The 15,861-nt window shown below is 40.7% G+C and overlaps 1 protein-coding gene and 1 non-coding gene across 4 annotated transcripts in view; one reads left to right on the top strand and one right to left on the bottom strand.

Annotated features, from left to right (window-relative positions):
- Nucleotides 1–1,739, bottom strand: part of MYSM1 (Myb like, SWIRM and MPN domains 1) — a 41,731-nt gene extending 39,992 nt beyond the window's left edge. For all 3 annotated transcript variants that reach the window (XM_019957373.2, XM_070786456.1, XM_019957374.2), the window contains exon 1: nt 1,650–1,739. In XM_019957373.2, coding sequence (XP_019812932.1) covers nt 1,650–1,714 — 65 coding nt within the window. In that variant the 5' untranslated portion in view covers nt 1,715–1,739. The remainder of the gene's footprint in view (nt 1–1,649) is intronic.
- Nucleotides 1,740–10,912: 9,173 nt separating this feature from the next.
- TRNAG-UCC (transfer RNA glycine (anticodon UCC)) lies at nt 10,913–10,985 on the top strand. Its single transcript has one exon. It is a non-coding gene; the product is annotated as a tRNA-Gly (tRNA).
- The last annotated feature ends 4,876 nt before the right edge of the window (nt 10,986–15,861 follow it).

Genomic DNA, 15,861 nt, shown 5'->3' with positions numbered 1-15,861 from the left:
CTGTCACTAGACTGTAATGTTCATGATGCTCTACAGAATTGTGTGAGACAATGACGATGACCATCAGGAACCAACAACCGGTTACTGGTTTCATGAGACTAATGTGACTGTAAGTGCCACCAGTAGACTTTGGGCTCAAACAGAATAATAAGAGAAAGGAAAGAAAAAGAGAAATAAAACACAATCATAAAAATAAAGAAAAACCCATGGAAAAAGGGGAAGAGTCAGTGCTCTCAGATAATCTTTAGAGTTTCCAAAGGCAGCTCATCTCTCTTGAACTTCAGATAAGAATCCCTCACACTTATTTCATACACTTATTGTGGAAAGTAAATCAAACCATGCATGCAAAAGCACTCGGTCAAGATTAACTTGATCTACACAAATGTGAAAGATTATCAAAGGCTTTCTGTTCATTTGTATAGACTTGTACTGTTTTGCCTAAACATTTGAAGGAGACTTAGTTACTTCTCATTTTTATAGTGTTTTAAGTTCAGGAAAACTTTAAACGGCTCTGTTTCAGTCCCTCATGGGCAGGGTTGGTACTCTTCTTCACAATTTACAAAGGTGCTATTATTAGGTTGGATCATGTGAAATTGCTATTTTATAGGTCAAAAATGGTCTAAGCCTCACAATTTTACCTGGCTCAGTGTAGAGATTTCTACTGAATTTGTTCATAGTTATAAGCAACACAGCTGGCTGAGTTGAGAACTGAGGTCTTCTGATCCTGACCAGTCTAAGCCTCTTCTATTACTAAAAGACAATTCTGAAAGCACATCTTTAAAACCTCATGTATCAATTTCTTTCTCTGCAAGCAAGGAGTCAAACAGCTAGATATCTCAAGCTGGAGGCTGCTTTTTAAAAGTCACACTGGCCTGCTCTGCAGGAACTGGTACCAAATGGTGACCTCTCTCTGGGTCCTCAAAATACTATCCGTGGTGGGAAGGTAAAGAACACAACACTTCCAGAGCACCTCTCTTATACTAGAGCACATCCCCAAATCATTTCATTTGATCTTCACAATAACCCTATGAGGTACATAACGTGGTAGTCAGCTTACACATGAGTTGTCTGAGGTCCAAAGTCACACTGCTAGTAACTAGCTGGGTCAATACACAGCTGTCAAACTCTTAAGTCCCACCCCTTTCTTTTAGATCACGCTGCCTGTCGGGAAGTTTTTCACAACTATCCCTACGTGGAAGAGGAAACCAGAGGCTAGTAGAGATAAAACGACATGCCCAAGGTCACACGGCCTGCAAGCGAGGGAACAAGAATTCCTAAGCTCGGTTCTGTCCAGGGACCGCCCCTGTTCTAATTATTTTTGGGGCGGTGGCAAGGAGGCGTGTTCTGGGGTGGCAGTAAGGGAAGAAGCAATCTAATTGCTTAAGAGTATGCAATGTGCTAGGCGCGGTCAGCGCCCTCACAGGATCCCGGTAAAAGGGCTGTCCCACGCTAGTCTACGGTACCCGCCCTCTGGGTTCAGGAGGAGCCAACAGACGGGATGGGCGAGGCGCGCCTCAGGCCGGCAGGAGACCCTGGCCCAGCGGATAGTTTTCCACTCCCCCGGCCCTTGCCGGAACCGCGGGCTTTAGAGGTAACTCCTCACGGCCGTGTCCCTCCTCGTCTCTGCAAGCCCAGTCTCTATCGCTCACCCAGACTGTGCCGCCGCTGGCACTATGTCCCCTTCGATATCCACATCCGCCTCTTCAGCCGCCATGATGGGACCTGACCCCAGCCGTCCTCCCGAGAGATCCCGCGAGAGGTGGAGGGCCTGAAGGCGGGGCCATGTACGTCATAGGGTGGAGTCGACGCCTCGGCCAGCTCCTTCCAGGCTGGGGAAGCGGAGTTTGAGAGAGAAGGTGTTAAGCAGTTCTGGGGTTCGATCATTTTGGCTTTTGTTGAGGAGCAGCTCAGTGCTAAAGAATCCGGTTGCGATAGGCCAGTTCGATCTCTACATTGGATCCTCTGGAGTAGGAAATGGCAACCCACTTCAGAATTCTTGCTGAGAAATCCCGTAGACAGAGGAAACTGGCAGGCTGCAGTCCATGGGGTCACCCGAAATACTCAGGCACAACATAAAGACTAAGCTTCAGCAAAAGCCTTGGCAAGCAGCCCAGGCTTGGGTTTTGAAGAGATTGTGCTCTTGCATAAATTCTTTGGCGCCTCACTTCTCTGATTTGTAAAATGGGGATAATAATAATAATCTGCTGCTGCTTAGTCCCTCAGTTACGTCCGACTCTGCGACCCCATGGACAGAGGAGCCTGGTGGGCCACAGGCAAGAATACTGGAGTGGGTTGCCATGTCCTCCTCCACGGGATCTTTACCGTCTGAGCCACCAGGGAGGAGCTAAAATTTTTATCTAGAGTGCTGAAAATATAAAATCAGACCTACTTTGAACTGTGAAGGTGGCAACAGTGATCCTTACCTGCTGGTTTTCTTTCCTTTGCTTTTTTTCTTTTTAAAGGAATTATTCAGTACTTATTGAAGTGCTGAACACTTGTTTTATCAAAAAAAATTAAGGGTATACCATGGTTACATATTTTATTTTGTAGAGAGCTTTACAATTAATTATCATTCTCATGACCATTGATCTTCACAATTACACAGTGAGTTAATCAGGACTGATATTATCAGTCACAGTTCTACAGATGAGGAAACTGAGGCTCCAAAAACTGAAATAACTAACGGACAGGATAGATAGCTGGTCAAAGACAGCTGGGACCAGAATCTAGGCCTTTTGACTCTTTACTGAGTGCTTACCCTCTACACATCATGTAGTTGGGAACTGTGAAAGACAAATGCCATTTCTTTCAAAGAATTTATGGTTTCTCAAGAAATTAGATATTGGCTTTATGTACTATTCTCTCTTGGCGTCTATCACTTCCATTATTGTAGCTGTTCATTCACTTGTCTGCCTCCGCTGTTGGTTGATGAATTCACTAAGGACAAGCACTGTATCTGCTAGTCTTTTCACTAGCCCTTTTACTATCATCATTCAACAAAGTGTCTGACACACAGTAGGTGCTCGGTAAATATTATACTGATGAATGAGTCAATCAATTCATGGAATGAGTCCTCTTCCGACACTGTTGTGAGTTTTTTCCATCTCATTTTTGTTTATGCTCAAGCCATAGATGAGCTGTATGATGAATGTGATGGCAGAAGATGGAGGGAAAGTTTATCAAAGAGGAAGATCCGGTGTCCAGTGCTCAGAAACTGTATAGTGCCCCATCCTTAGGTCAACCTGCAGATGCTTTGTGGTTGTTGTTCAGTCGCTCAGACATGTCCAACTCTTTGCGACCTCATGGACTTTTGCATGCCAGGCTTCCCTGTCCTTCACCACATCCTGGAGCTTGCACAAACTCATGTCCATTGAGTCAGTGATGCATCCAACCATCTCGTCCTCTGTTGTCCCCTTCTCCTCCTGCCTTCAATCTTTCCCATCGTCAGGGTCTTTTCTAATGAGCTGACTCTTCACCTCAGGTGGCCAAAGTATTGGAGCTTCAACTTCAGCATCAGTCCTTCCAATGAATATTCAGGGTTGATTTCCTTTAGGATTGATTGATCTCCTTGCAGTCCAAGGGACTCTCAAGAGTCTTCTCCAATACCACAGTTCAAAAGCATGAATTTTTCGGTGTTCAGCCTTCTATGTCCAACTCTCACATCCATACATGACTACTGGAAAAACCACACCTTTGACTAGATGGACCTTTGTCAGAAAAGTAATGTCTCTGCTTTTTAATGTGCTGTCTAGATTTGTCATGGCTTTTCTTCCAAAGAGCAAGCGTCTTTTAACTTCATGGCTGCCATCACCATCTGCAGTGATTTTGGAGCCCAAGAAAATAAAGTCTGTCACTGTTTCCATTATGTCCCCCTCTATTTGCTATGAAGTGATGGAACCGGATGCCATGATCTTCGTTTTTTGAATGTTGAGTTTTAGGCCAGCTTTTTCCACTCTCCTCTTCCACCTTCATCAAGAGGTTCTTTAGTTCCTCTTCGCTTTCTGCCATAAGGGTGGTGTCATCTGCATGTGAGGATGCTTTACCTGTTGCCAAAGGACTTATCCAATGACCAGTTCTAGTGGTAGCTGGGATGCTTGTAACAGAGTAGGCATTCTGAGGTATTTGTTGGATGTGATTTGCAGTAAGATAGAAAGATGGTCATACCCAGATAATCAAAAGAATATAGATGCCTTTTATTGATCTTTACATAGCAGGCCAGATGGGAACCTTGGATACCTGTGGTATCAAATGACACTAGACCATGACACAGAACACCATGAGAACAGCATCTCTTGCAACAAGGAACTGAAGGCTTTCTGGCCCAGTGCCACCATCAGTAGGTATTAAAATATATGTGGAAAGAAGGAAAGGACGTCCTGCACAGAACTCAAATATGCCCCAAGGCCTCTAGATGTAAAGGCCTCCTAAATAGGGGGACTAGCCTGAAGCCTCCCCGCACATAACCCATGCTATGCTCCTGCTTTGCTGACTTATGTGAAACAGGCTCTGTGAAGCTTTAGCCCAACCCCAAAGAATCCACCTGCAAGTCAGGAGCTGCAGGAGACATGACTTTGGTCCATGTGACCAGAAGGTCCCCTGGAGAAGGGCATGGCAACCCACTCCAATATTCTTGCCTGGAGAATCCCATTTAAAGAGGAGGAGCCTGGCAGGCTACAGTCCATAGGGTCGCAAAAAGTCAGACACAACTGAAGCAACTTAGCACTCATGCATGCACCTGCAAAGATACAGCTATAACCCCACATATAACCTCAGTGGATTCCTGAGGCCCAGTCTATTATTTAAAATTCTTTGTTCTAGAGTTCTGCAAACAAAACAAAACAAAACAAAACTCTGCAACTTGTTTAAAGACCCATTTTCTCACCCATTTGAAACTAGAATAAAAACTTCAGAATTCACAAATAGTTACATTCCTACTGTACTCAGAGAAATGGCATTGAACAAGTTGGACTCATTCATTGCTCTCATAAAATCTATCAAACATGCAATTTCAAGATGATGTGATAAGTTCTATTAATACATTCTCCAGCCTTCTAGGATCACAGGGGGAGGCACTTATCCCAGAATAAATACTCTCCTATACCACATTTTTGAAGATATTGATTAGTTAAAATTTGAAAGTATTGTTCTAGGGTCTAGGAAGTACAAAATAGAAGACACTGTGCTAATGTGGAGAAAGAACCAATGGGAAAAAATTAGAAGAAATTGATACTCACACAGAGCATAAAGACAGGATCTGAAAGGATGAAACTGTTTCTGGTAAATTTAACTATATCTTCCTTCCCCCCGACAAAAAAGCTCAAGAGTACTTATAAGAATACAAAACTAAATAAGACAGACAAAGACAAATATCATATGATATCACTTATATGTGGAATTTTAAAAAAGATATAAATGAATCTATTTAAAAAACAGAAAAAGACAAACTCAGAAAACAAACTATGGTTACCAAATCAGAGTGGTGGGGGAGGGATAAATTAGGAGGTTGGCATACACACACTCAGTTTAATTCAGTTCAGTCCCTCAGTTGTGTCCGACTCTTTGTGACCCCATGAATCGCAGCATGCCAGGCTTCCCTGTCCATCACCAACTCCCGGAGCTCACCCAAACCCATGTCATCAAGTTGGTGATGGCCTCCAACCATCTCATCCTCTGTGGTCCCCTTCTCCTCCTGCCCTCAATCTTTCTCAGCATCAGGGTCTTTTCAAATGAGTCAGCTCTTTGCATCAGGTGGCCAAAGTATTGGAGTTTCAGCTTCAACATCAGTCCTTCCAATGAATATTCTGGGTTGTTATCCTTTAGCATGGACTGGTTGAATCTACTTGCAGTCCAAGGGATTCTCAAGAGTCTTCTCCAACACCACAGTTCAAAGGCATCAATTCGACGCTCAGCTTTCTTTATAGTCCAACTCTCACCTCCATACATGACTACTGGAAAAACCATAGCCTTGACTAGATGGACCTTTGTTGGAAAATTAATGTATCTGCTTTTTAATATGCTGTCTAGGTTGGTCATAAGTTTCCTTCCAAAGAGTAAGCATCTTTTAATTTCATGGCTGCAATCACCATCTGCAGTGATTATGGAGCCCAGAAAAATAAAGTCAGCTACTGTTTCCACTGTTTCCCCATCTATTTCCCATGAAGTGATGGGACCAGATGCCATGATCTTCATTTTCTGAATGTTGAGCTTTAAGCCAACTTTTTCACTCTCCTCTTTCACTTTCATCAAGAGGCTCTTTAGTAGTTCTTCACTTTCTGCTATAAGGGTGGTGTCATTTGCATATCTGAGGTTATTGATATTTCTCCCAGCAATCTTGATTCCAGCGTGTGCTTCCTCAGCCCAGTGTTTCTCATAATGTACTCTGCATATAAGTTAAATAAGCAGGTGCAATATACAGCCTTGACGTACTCCTTTCCCAATTTGGAACCAGTCTGTTGTTCCATGTCCAGTTCTAATTGTTGCTTCCTGACCTGCCTATATGTTTCTCAAGAGGCAGGTCCAGTGGTCTGGTATTCCCATCTCTTTCAGAACTTTCCACAGTTTATTGTGATCCACACAGTCAAAGGCTTTGGCATAGTCAATAAAGCAGAAATAGATGTTTTTCTGGAACTCTCTTGCTTTTTCCATGATTCAGCAGATGTTAGCAATTTGATCTCTGGTTCCTCTGCCTTTTCTAAAACCAGCTTAAACATTTGGAAGTTCATGGTTCACGTATTGCTGAAGCCTGGCTTGGAGAATTTTGAGCATTACTTTACTAGTGTTGAGATGAGTGCAATTGTGTGGTAGTTTGAGCATTCTTTGGCATTGCCTTTCTTTGGGATTGGAATGAAAACTGACCTTTTCCAGTCCTGTGGCCACTGCTGAGTTTTTCAATTTGCTGGCATATTGAGTGCAGCACTTTCACAGCGTCATCTTTCAGGATTTGAAATAGCTCAACTGGAATTCTATCACCTCCACTAGCTTTATTCGTAGTGATGCTTTCTAGGGCCCACTTGACTTCATATTCCAGGATGTCTGGCTCTAGGTCAGTGATCACACCATCGTGATTATCTTGGTTGTGAAGATCTTTTTTGTACAGTTCTTCTGTGTATTCTTGCCACCTCTTCTTAATATCTTCTGCTTCTGTTAGGTCCATAGCATTTCTGTCCTTTATTGAGCCCATCTTTGCATGAAATGTTCCCTTGGTATCTCTAATTTTCTTGAAGCGATCTCTAGTCTTTCCCATTCTGTTGTTTTCCTCTACTTCTTTGCATTGATCGCTGAGGAAGGCTTTCTTATCTCTCCTTGCTATTCTTTGGAACTCTGCATTCAGATGCTTATATCTTTCCTTTTCTCCTTTGCTTTTTGCTTTTCTTCTTTCCACAGCTATTTGTAAGGCCTCCTCAGACAGCCATTTTGCTTTTTTGCATTTCTTTTTCTTGGGGATGGTCTTAATCCCTGTCTCCTGTACAATGTCACGAACCTCCATCCATAGTTCATCAGGTACTCTATCAGATCTAGTACCTTAAACCTATTTCTCACGTTCACTGTATAGTCATAAGGGATTTGATTTAGGTCATACCATTTTCTTCAATTTCAGTCTACTAGATATCAAACAGGTAACAATTTGACATTGCAAAATAAAGGATTAGTGAACTTGAGCATATAATCAAAGAACTATCCAAAATGAAACATACAGAGAAATGGAAACACTTTTAAATAAGCAGAAAAGTCAATGAGCTATAGGATAACGTCATGCTCAGTTGGGAGCTCTGAAAAATGGATGGTAGGGATCAGGAAAAGTATTTGAAGGAAAAAAAGGAAAAATTTTCCAAATTTCAGGAAAACTATAAAACTCACATATCCAAGAAAATCAAAGAATTCTAGGTGTTAGAAAACATAAAGAAACTATACTAAGGCCCACTGTAATCAAATTGCTCAAAACCAGTGATAGAAAAGCAAACTTTTCAGACAATAAAGGCACATTCCCTACAAAGGAAAAAACATAAGAATGACAATAAATTTCTTGTCAGAAACAATGGAAGCAGGAAGACAGTAAGCCAACATTTTAAAATTACTGAAAGGAGAAAGGCAACTTAGAGAACTGTATATCTAGTATAAATATCTTTCAAAAATGAAGGCAATGTTAAGCCTTTTCGAGATACAAAATCTGAGAGAACATATCATCAACCTATCTACTACAAAAAATGTTAAAGAAAGAAATGATATAAAGAAATGAAATGCTATGGCAGAAAGAAATGATAGATGGAAATCTGAATCCACGTAAAAGAAGGAAGAGTACAGGGAATGGTAATGACATGGTAAATGCATAAGATTTTTTTCTTAGTATGAAACCATTAAGTGTCATTTCAGGGGTCTCTGAAGAGCTCTGATACCATAGTCTTCATGTCTCAGCACAGAGAAGAATTCAGTGAGAGCAAAGTGGTAGATAAAAAGTGATTTCCTAGAACAGGAGGCTTGTGACCTTACACACGGGTGGCTAGAAATGCCACACTCTGAGAACCTACTGGGCTACAGTTTTGCCATCAAAGAAAAGGTAAAGAGAGGCAGGGGACCTTCTTTGTCTTTCTTGACTTTCTTTATCTTTCTTTTTTGGGGTGCTCCAAAATCATTGCAGATGGTGACTGCAGCCATGAAATTAAAAGATGCTTACTCCTTGGAAGAAAAGTTATGACCAACTTAGACAACATATTAAAAAGCAGAGACATTACTTTGTCAACAAAGGTCCATCTAGTCAAGGCTATGGTTTTTCCAGTAGTCATGTATGGAGGTGAGAGTTGGACTATAAAGAAAGCTGAGCATCGAATTGATGCTTTTGAACTATGGTATTGGAGAAGACTCTTGAGAGTCCCTTGGACTGCAAGGAGATTCAACCAGTCCATGCTAAAGGATATCAACCCAGAACATTCATTGGAAGGACTGATGTTGAAGCTTAAACTCCAATACTTTGGCCACCTGATGTGAAGAACTGACTCATTTGAAAAGACCCTGATGCAGGAAAGATTGAAGGCGGGAGGAGAAGGAGATGACAGAGGATAAGATGAGTAAACTTCGGGAGTTGGTGATGAACAGTGAGGCCTGGTGTGCTGCAGTCCATGGGGTCACAAAGAGTTGGACATGACTGAGTGACTGAACTGAACTGAATGTTTTCATCATCAGCTCCTCCTCCGGGTTGAAAAGGGGAGTTTTCTTGTCCCTTTGTGGTCAAGCTAGGTCCACAAATTACTGTTTTTTATGTGTGTGGAGAGCATGTTCTAGGGATCATTAATGTACTGAGCTCACTGGACAGTATGTGGGTCTCATGCAACCGTTGTTTTATAGTTTGGGGGCATGTCCTGTGCTTCTGTTGCAAGGTTTTGTTGTTATGCAAGCCTGCTTGGTTTTATGGTTAGACAAATCTGCTTTCTTGAGTAATTATTAACTTACAGGGATCTCCTGTATTTTTCTACTTATAATCCCCTAGTGGGATTAACTATTTAATTGCCCCTTTTGTCCCTTCAGTCTCTTCCTATCAGTATTTATATCTCTTTAAAAGAGAATTGACTGTTTAAACAAAAGTAATTACAATGTTATGCAAGATTAATAGCATATATATGAGTGAAATATATGAGAACAATAATATAAAGTCTCAAAAGTGAGGGATACAAATGCAGGCATACCTCAAAGATACTGTATGTTCTATACCAGACCACAATAAAGAGAATATTACATGAAGCAAGTACACAAATATTTTGGTTTTCCAGTGCACATAAGTTATGTTTATACCATATGGTAGCCTATTAAGTGTGCAATAGCTTTATGTCTAAAAATACATAATTTTAAAAATACAAAAAAAAAACCCTATTACAATAGTAACATCAAAAATCACTGATCACAGATCACTATAATAAATATATAATAATACTGAAAAGTTTGAAATATTGTGAGAATTATCAAAATGTGACAGAGAGAAATGAAGTGAGCAAATGTTATTGGAAAAATGGTACAGATAGATTTGCTTGACACAGCCTTGACACAAACCCTCAATTTGTAAAAAATACAAAATGCCTGCAAAGTGCAATAGAATGAAATCTGTCTGTATATTATTGTGAAGTTATTATATAAAGTGATATAATATCACTTGAATATTTCATCATTGTTGCATATTAAGGTTGTACAGCATAAACCCTAAAATAAGAAAAGGTGTACAGGCATTTATTTTCTGTTGAGTAAATGGTCACACAAGGTCATGACTAATAGTACAAAACCATTACATTGAAAACATACTTAACTCTCCTCTCAGATAGCAACCATCAGATTTTGTGAATGATCTTCGCACAGAAACAAGAAATTGGATTGATTATGCTGATGTGAGATTTATAGACGTGCAGGAGAAGGCAATGGCACCCCACTCCAGTACTCTTGCCTGGAAAACCCCATGGACGGAGCCTGGAAGGCTGCAGTCCATGGGGTCGCTGAGGGTTGGACATGACTGAGCGGCTTCACTTTAACTTTTCACTTTGATGCATTGGAGAAGGCAATGGCAACCCACTCCAGCGTTCTTGCCTGGAGAATCCCAGGGACGAGGGAGCCTGGTGGGCTGCCATCTATGGGGTCTCACAGAGTTGGACACGACTGAAGTGACTTAGCAGCAGCAGCAGCAGCAGTCTATAAATTGCTCAATGGAAGGAACAATTACCAGACTGGTAGCCACATCAATCTTGCAAGCCTTTCCTAGTAGTGTGAGTCAGCTTCTCGGGTCTGACCACTCTGCACATTGAGAAGATAAGTCAGACATTGAAGTTGGCTCAAGGAAGCCTTGACAGGTAAAACTGTCCCAAGCAACCTTCCCACTGTCACACCTCTTTGCATCACTTTTTACTAATTTCATACAAAGAACATACTCTGGGGGAATACCCTGGTGGTCCAGTGGTTAGGACTCTGCTCTTCCACTGCAGAGGGTCTAGGTTTGATCCCTGGTCAGGGAATTAACATCCTAGAGGCTTCACAGCATGGCCAAAAAAAAAAAAGAGAGAGGGAGAAAGAGAGAGAAAAGAGCATAGGATGAAATGACCAAATTTAACTGAGATATCTCTACATTTTCATAGTATGTTAAAAGACAAGCTTTCAAATAATCATGTTTAGATTTTTCCTATTAAAATGAACTCATATTTATTCCTGGTCCCTTTAAAATTTAATTACTTGTTTAAAAATATGTAACATGAATATAGGAAAGAACATTTTAATTTATCATGACTCTCTGCTTTCCTATAAACTGAATGAATGTCAAAGTAATTTTAAATGGGGCAAGGGAGGAAGATGAGTTACAGACAGAGAGTGAACCAAAGCTAACATGACAACCTATTATACCCCTAAGAGTGTGTAAGGCAGGATCTTTTTTAGACCTCATAGGAATCCTGCAAAATAAGTATGATCACTTTCATTTTAGAGGTGAGGAAACCAAGATTCCGATACAGTTACATAGCTGAGTACCAGAGCTGGGATTCCAAGCCAAGTCTTTCTCATTCTACACTTACTGTGTTACATTCCCATTTATTACAACAGAAAGAATAGGGTATTTTTCAATATTATGTGAATTGATATTTTCCTCATTTGGTTTAAGAATAAATCACAATCAGGTTCTTCTTTTAGGTATTTAGGCCTAGAAATGAGTAGAAAGTGTATTCTGAAGGCCGGAAACCTGTCTTGGGTTTACAAATTTTATGTTGCCCATTAATACACTCTATTCCCTTTGTTGATCCTAAAATAGAATTAGCAAGAGGTACCATACCTGTAAATCCTCCTGAACTTTCAGTCAATGAAGTGTCTGTCTCATATCTCTGCTACATTGTGTTTGAGTCCATTGGAGAGACAGCTTATTCATTTCCTTTTCCCTCATTTCTGGTGAAAAAAGATCACTGCATTTTTTATTGAAAAAGCAGAGTATAATGGCAATATTAATCCACAAAAAAAGCTGGCATGTTAATATCCATGCTAATTAGCTCAGATTTGTAAAGTGCTTTAAAAGCGGGAAGTGTCATACAACTGCTCACTAATGTTATTATTACATTATGATCCAAACTGTCAGCTAAATGATTGCCATGGATTCAAAAGAGCTCCCATTTAAAAAATAAAATGGGCAGTTAGTGGGGAGGAAAACCACTTTATCTAAATAGAGGTGAGATAATAGATGAATGCAGACATAGAATTATAGGCTACACTTGGCAAGCATTAGATATGACTTGAATTATTCCAGGAAAGCAGGCTGCATTTTATTTTATTTTCCCTCCCCAATTCCCTGAAATCACATAAGGTAGCTACTGAAAAAGCTGTTCCCAATATGTTGTAAGGAAAGTCTGCCAATGCACTTCTTCCACTTTAATTACAGTAGTGTTACATCCATCTGACATTATTCGGAAGGAAAAGAAAAGATGCCAACACTAATGAGCTCCTACTGTGTGCCAGACATTTTACATGCATTCTTTCTTCGCAGCCCTTTGAGGTAAGGAAATGGTTATTCCCATTTACAGATGTGGTAACTAAGGTTTAGAATAGTGAATCAATTTATCCAGGAAATATAGCTTATCATCTTTTCATTGTATCATGCTATCTCAAAATGTTAGTTACTCAGTCGTGACAAACGCTTTGCGACCCCATGGACTGAAGTCCATCAGGCTCCTCCATCCATGAGATTCTCCAGGCAAGGATACTGGAGGGGGTTGCCTTTTCCTCCTCCAGGGGATCTTTCTGACTCAGGGATCGAACCCAGGTCTCCTGCATTGCAGGCAGATTCTTTATCATCTCAGCCACCAAAGAAGCTATCACAGGTTGGGTACTCATAGCATCATTCAGAACTGCATCTTTTCTTCTCAACAGTCCCCTGTGGAAAAACTGCACCTTTTTCTCAGCAACTCCAGTGTGACTGGCCAGGCTTGAGTCACATGCCATTCCAGAAGCCAGGTAGACTCAGTTCCACCAGCATCACATGGAATAGGAGAAATGGTGGCTCCCCAAGCAAAATAAGGGTCCCATATCCAGAGAGAGGAGAAGTGGATGCTGGATAGGTAAAACAGCAGATGCCCTCCATCCGTTCCATGCTGCACTTCCCCTCTGTTTCCTCCAGCCTTTGATACAATCTGGGAACCACTACAGGTAAATGACTCAGCCTCTCCAGACTCCTGCTTCTTCATTTGTAAAATGACCTATGAAATAATCTCTTATAGGATAAAATTCTTTGATTATGTTCTTAGTCATCTCACAGACATTTGTTAAACATTGTCATGGCAGTGTTAGAGTTCATATAGGTTTATACATAGTTCACTGGACCACAGACAAAACATGACCTCCATTTTTAAAAATCTGCATCTCTTCCCCCATTCCCAGCCCAACCACATTCTCAAGGGCAATCTGCTTCTCTCCCTCCCTCCTTCATTTCACCACTCCCTCTGAAGGAGCTGGCCCTGCCTGAACTCTGGCCTTCTGTTGCCTTTTGAAGCTCTGGCTTGGAATTGCCAGATCTGATTTTTCTTTTAAGACCAGCCAGAAATCAAGATTAATTTGTGAAAAGCAATTCAGGTTTTGTTTTGTTTTAAGAAAGAAAAAAAAAAAACACAACACTGTTGAACCAAACAAACACTTGGGTGGGCTACATCTGACCTGCAGTCTGTGATCATTGCCCTAAATCCTTCTCTCACACAACATGTGAGGCTTCAGTGTTCTTTCTCTTTTCTTCACATTTGCCTATCCTGCTATTAAAGTCTTCTTAAGGGAAGGGAAAATGCTTCTGGTCTCCTCCCTGACATCTAGCACAATGCCTGTACATAGCAGGCACTTAAAAATTGTTGAATAGATGGGTGAATCAAGTGGAAAGAATAAGGACAGAGTTTTGTTTTAATTGGAAACAAAAAGCTTTGTAAACATATAATCAATGGATATTTTAAATGAGAAATACATATAGCAATTGAATTATGATCCTGACCAAAAGTACAAAACCCAATAGAGAAGGGGAAAATTATAAACCTAAACAGATTCCCAAAGTCCCTTTTCATTACTGAGGGAGAGATACACGAAGTTCTACAGTCTGACTATTTATTTATAGTCTATACTTTTAGGGGGAAATGAGGGGAGGCAGAAGATAAACTGAGGAAAATAATTTACCATGAGTTGATCCTAAAGGACTGTTGAAGATCAATATCCACCTGACTCTCATTTCTATAACTCACATGCGATAGATTTCATGTGCACAAAGTCCAGTCCAATGTCCTTCCCTTAATCATCATGGTAGGTCCATTTCTATGTGAAAAGTCAGCTTTAGTGTTGTCTCCTCACTTAACATCTTCCTGACCACTCATATACAGACATCCCCTTCTCTGCAACCCTACAGCCAATGCGCATACTTGTGTCAGGGTGCCATCTCTCTGGCCTGTAATTGTCTGTGACTGTACCTGTGTCCACAGTAGCCTGGGACCTTTTTTAGGATGGGGATCATGTCTAGGTTATCCACGCCTAGCACTTAGTGAGTGTACAGTCAAAGTTTGGAGAATTTCATCAATGACATGTTTTCTGCATGAGGAAGCATATTATCTCCAGAGCTTCAAGATATTCAGTTCAATCCAATAAAGTGTTTATTGAGCACCTATTATAAGTCTGGCACTGTTTAGACTGCTTGGGATATGACAATGAGTAACAAAGACAAAGTTCCCTATCTTGGGGGAACTCACATCCTAGCAGAGGGGGAAAGAAAATAAACAAAAAACAAACTACTTAATTGTATATTTGTTAGAAGTGATTGAATGCTAAGAAAGAAGGAAAAATGGAGAGCAGGATAAAAGGCTCAAAACTTCAGAGTGGCGGAGTGTGGCAGGATTAGAGGGGGCTGCGGGTAGGCTTTATTAGAAAGGTGGCATTTGAGCAGAGTCTTGCAAAGCTGAGGGAGGTGCCCCCCTGATGTCAGGAGAAAGGCTTCAGGTGAGAGAAAGAACCAGTGCAAAGACTCCAGGTGGGAGTGTGCCTCATAGAGTCCAGCATGGAGGAAACTGAGCAAACAGGAGAGTATTTGGAGAAGAAGCCAGACTAGAAATACGACCACATTTTGTAGAGTTTTAGGTGTCATTATAAGAGCATTAGTTCTTTTTTTAAATTTATTTTTAATATAAATTTATGTATTTTAATTGGAGGCTAATTACTTTATAATATTGTATTGGTTTTGCCATACATCAACATGACTCCGCCATGTGTGAACTTGTTCCCCATCCTGAACCCCCCTCCCACCTCCCTCCCCATACCCTCCCTCTGGGTCATCCCAGTGCACCAGCCCCGAGCATCCTGTATCATGCAGCGAAACTGGACTGGAGAACATTAGTTCTTATGCTTAGTGAATCTGGGAGTCACTGCAGGGTGCTAATGAGATTAAAGCTAGATTTCAGCAGTATGAATTCACCAAAATTTATTTAAGATTATTTACTGAGTGGTTGAAAATACATTTTGTTTCTTAAGAATCATATGACACATGTCATATTTCTTCAGAAAAAAAATCCCATGAAATGTAACTGATACTTCTGTCAAAATGATTCCTTTTTCCCAGGATCATGTGTCATCACATTTTTGTCTCTGCTGACTTTGTTTTCAGCCCACCTGACTTTTTTTCCCACTACATCATAACGTCTTTTTTGAGCACTTATGTCAACTGCTTGAGAGGCTAACCACAATAAAATTTCCCATTAATTTCAAATGTGTGTTTTACATCACTCATTATTGGAGAAATGCAAATCAAAACCACAATGAGATATCAACTCACACTGTTCAGAATGGCCACCATAAAAAGTTGACAAACAATAACTGCTGGAGAGGGTGTACAGAAAAGGG

The sequence above is a fragment of the Bos indicus genome, chromosome 3, assembly GCF_029378745.1.
Source record: "Bos indicus isolate NIAB-ARS_2022 breed Sahiwal x Tharparkar chromosome 3, NIAB-ARS_B.indTharparkar_mat_pri_1.0, whole genome shotgun sequence".
In the NCBI taxonomy this organism is placed as follows: domain Eukaryota; kingdom Metazoa; phylum Chordata; class Mammalia; order Artiodactyla; family Bovidae; genus Bos; species Bos indicus.
Note: the sequence above shows the minus strand (reverse complement) of the source record. Positions and strands in the feature narration are given on the sequence as shown.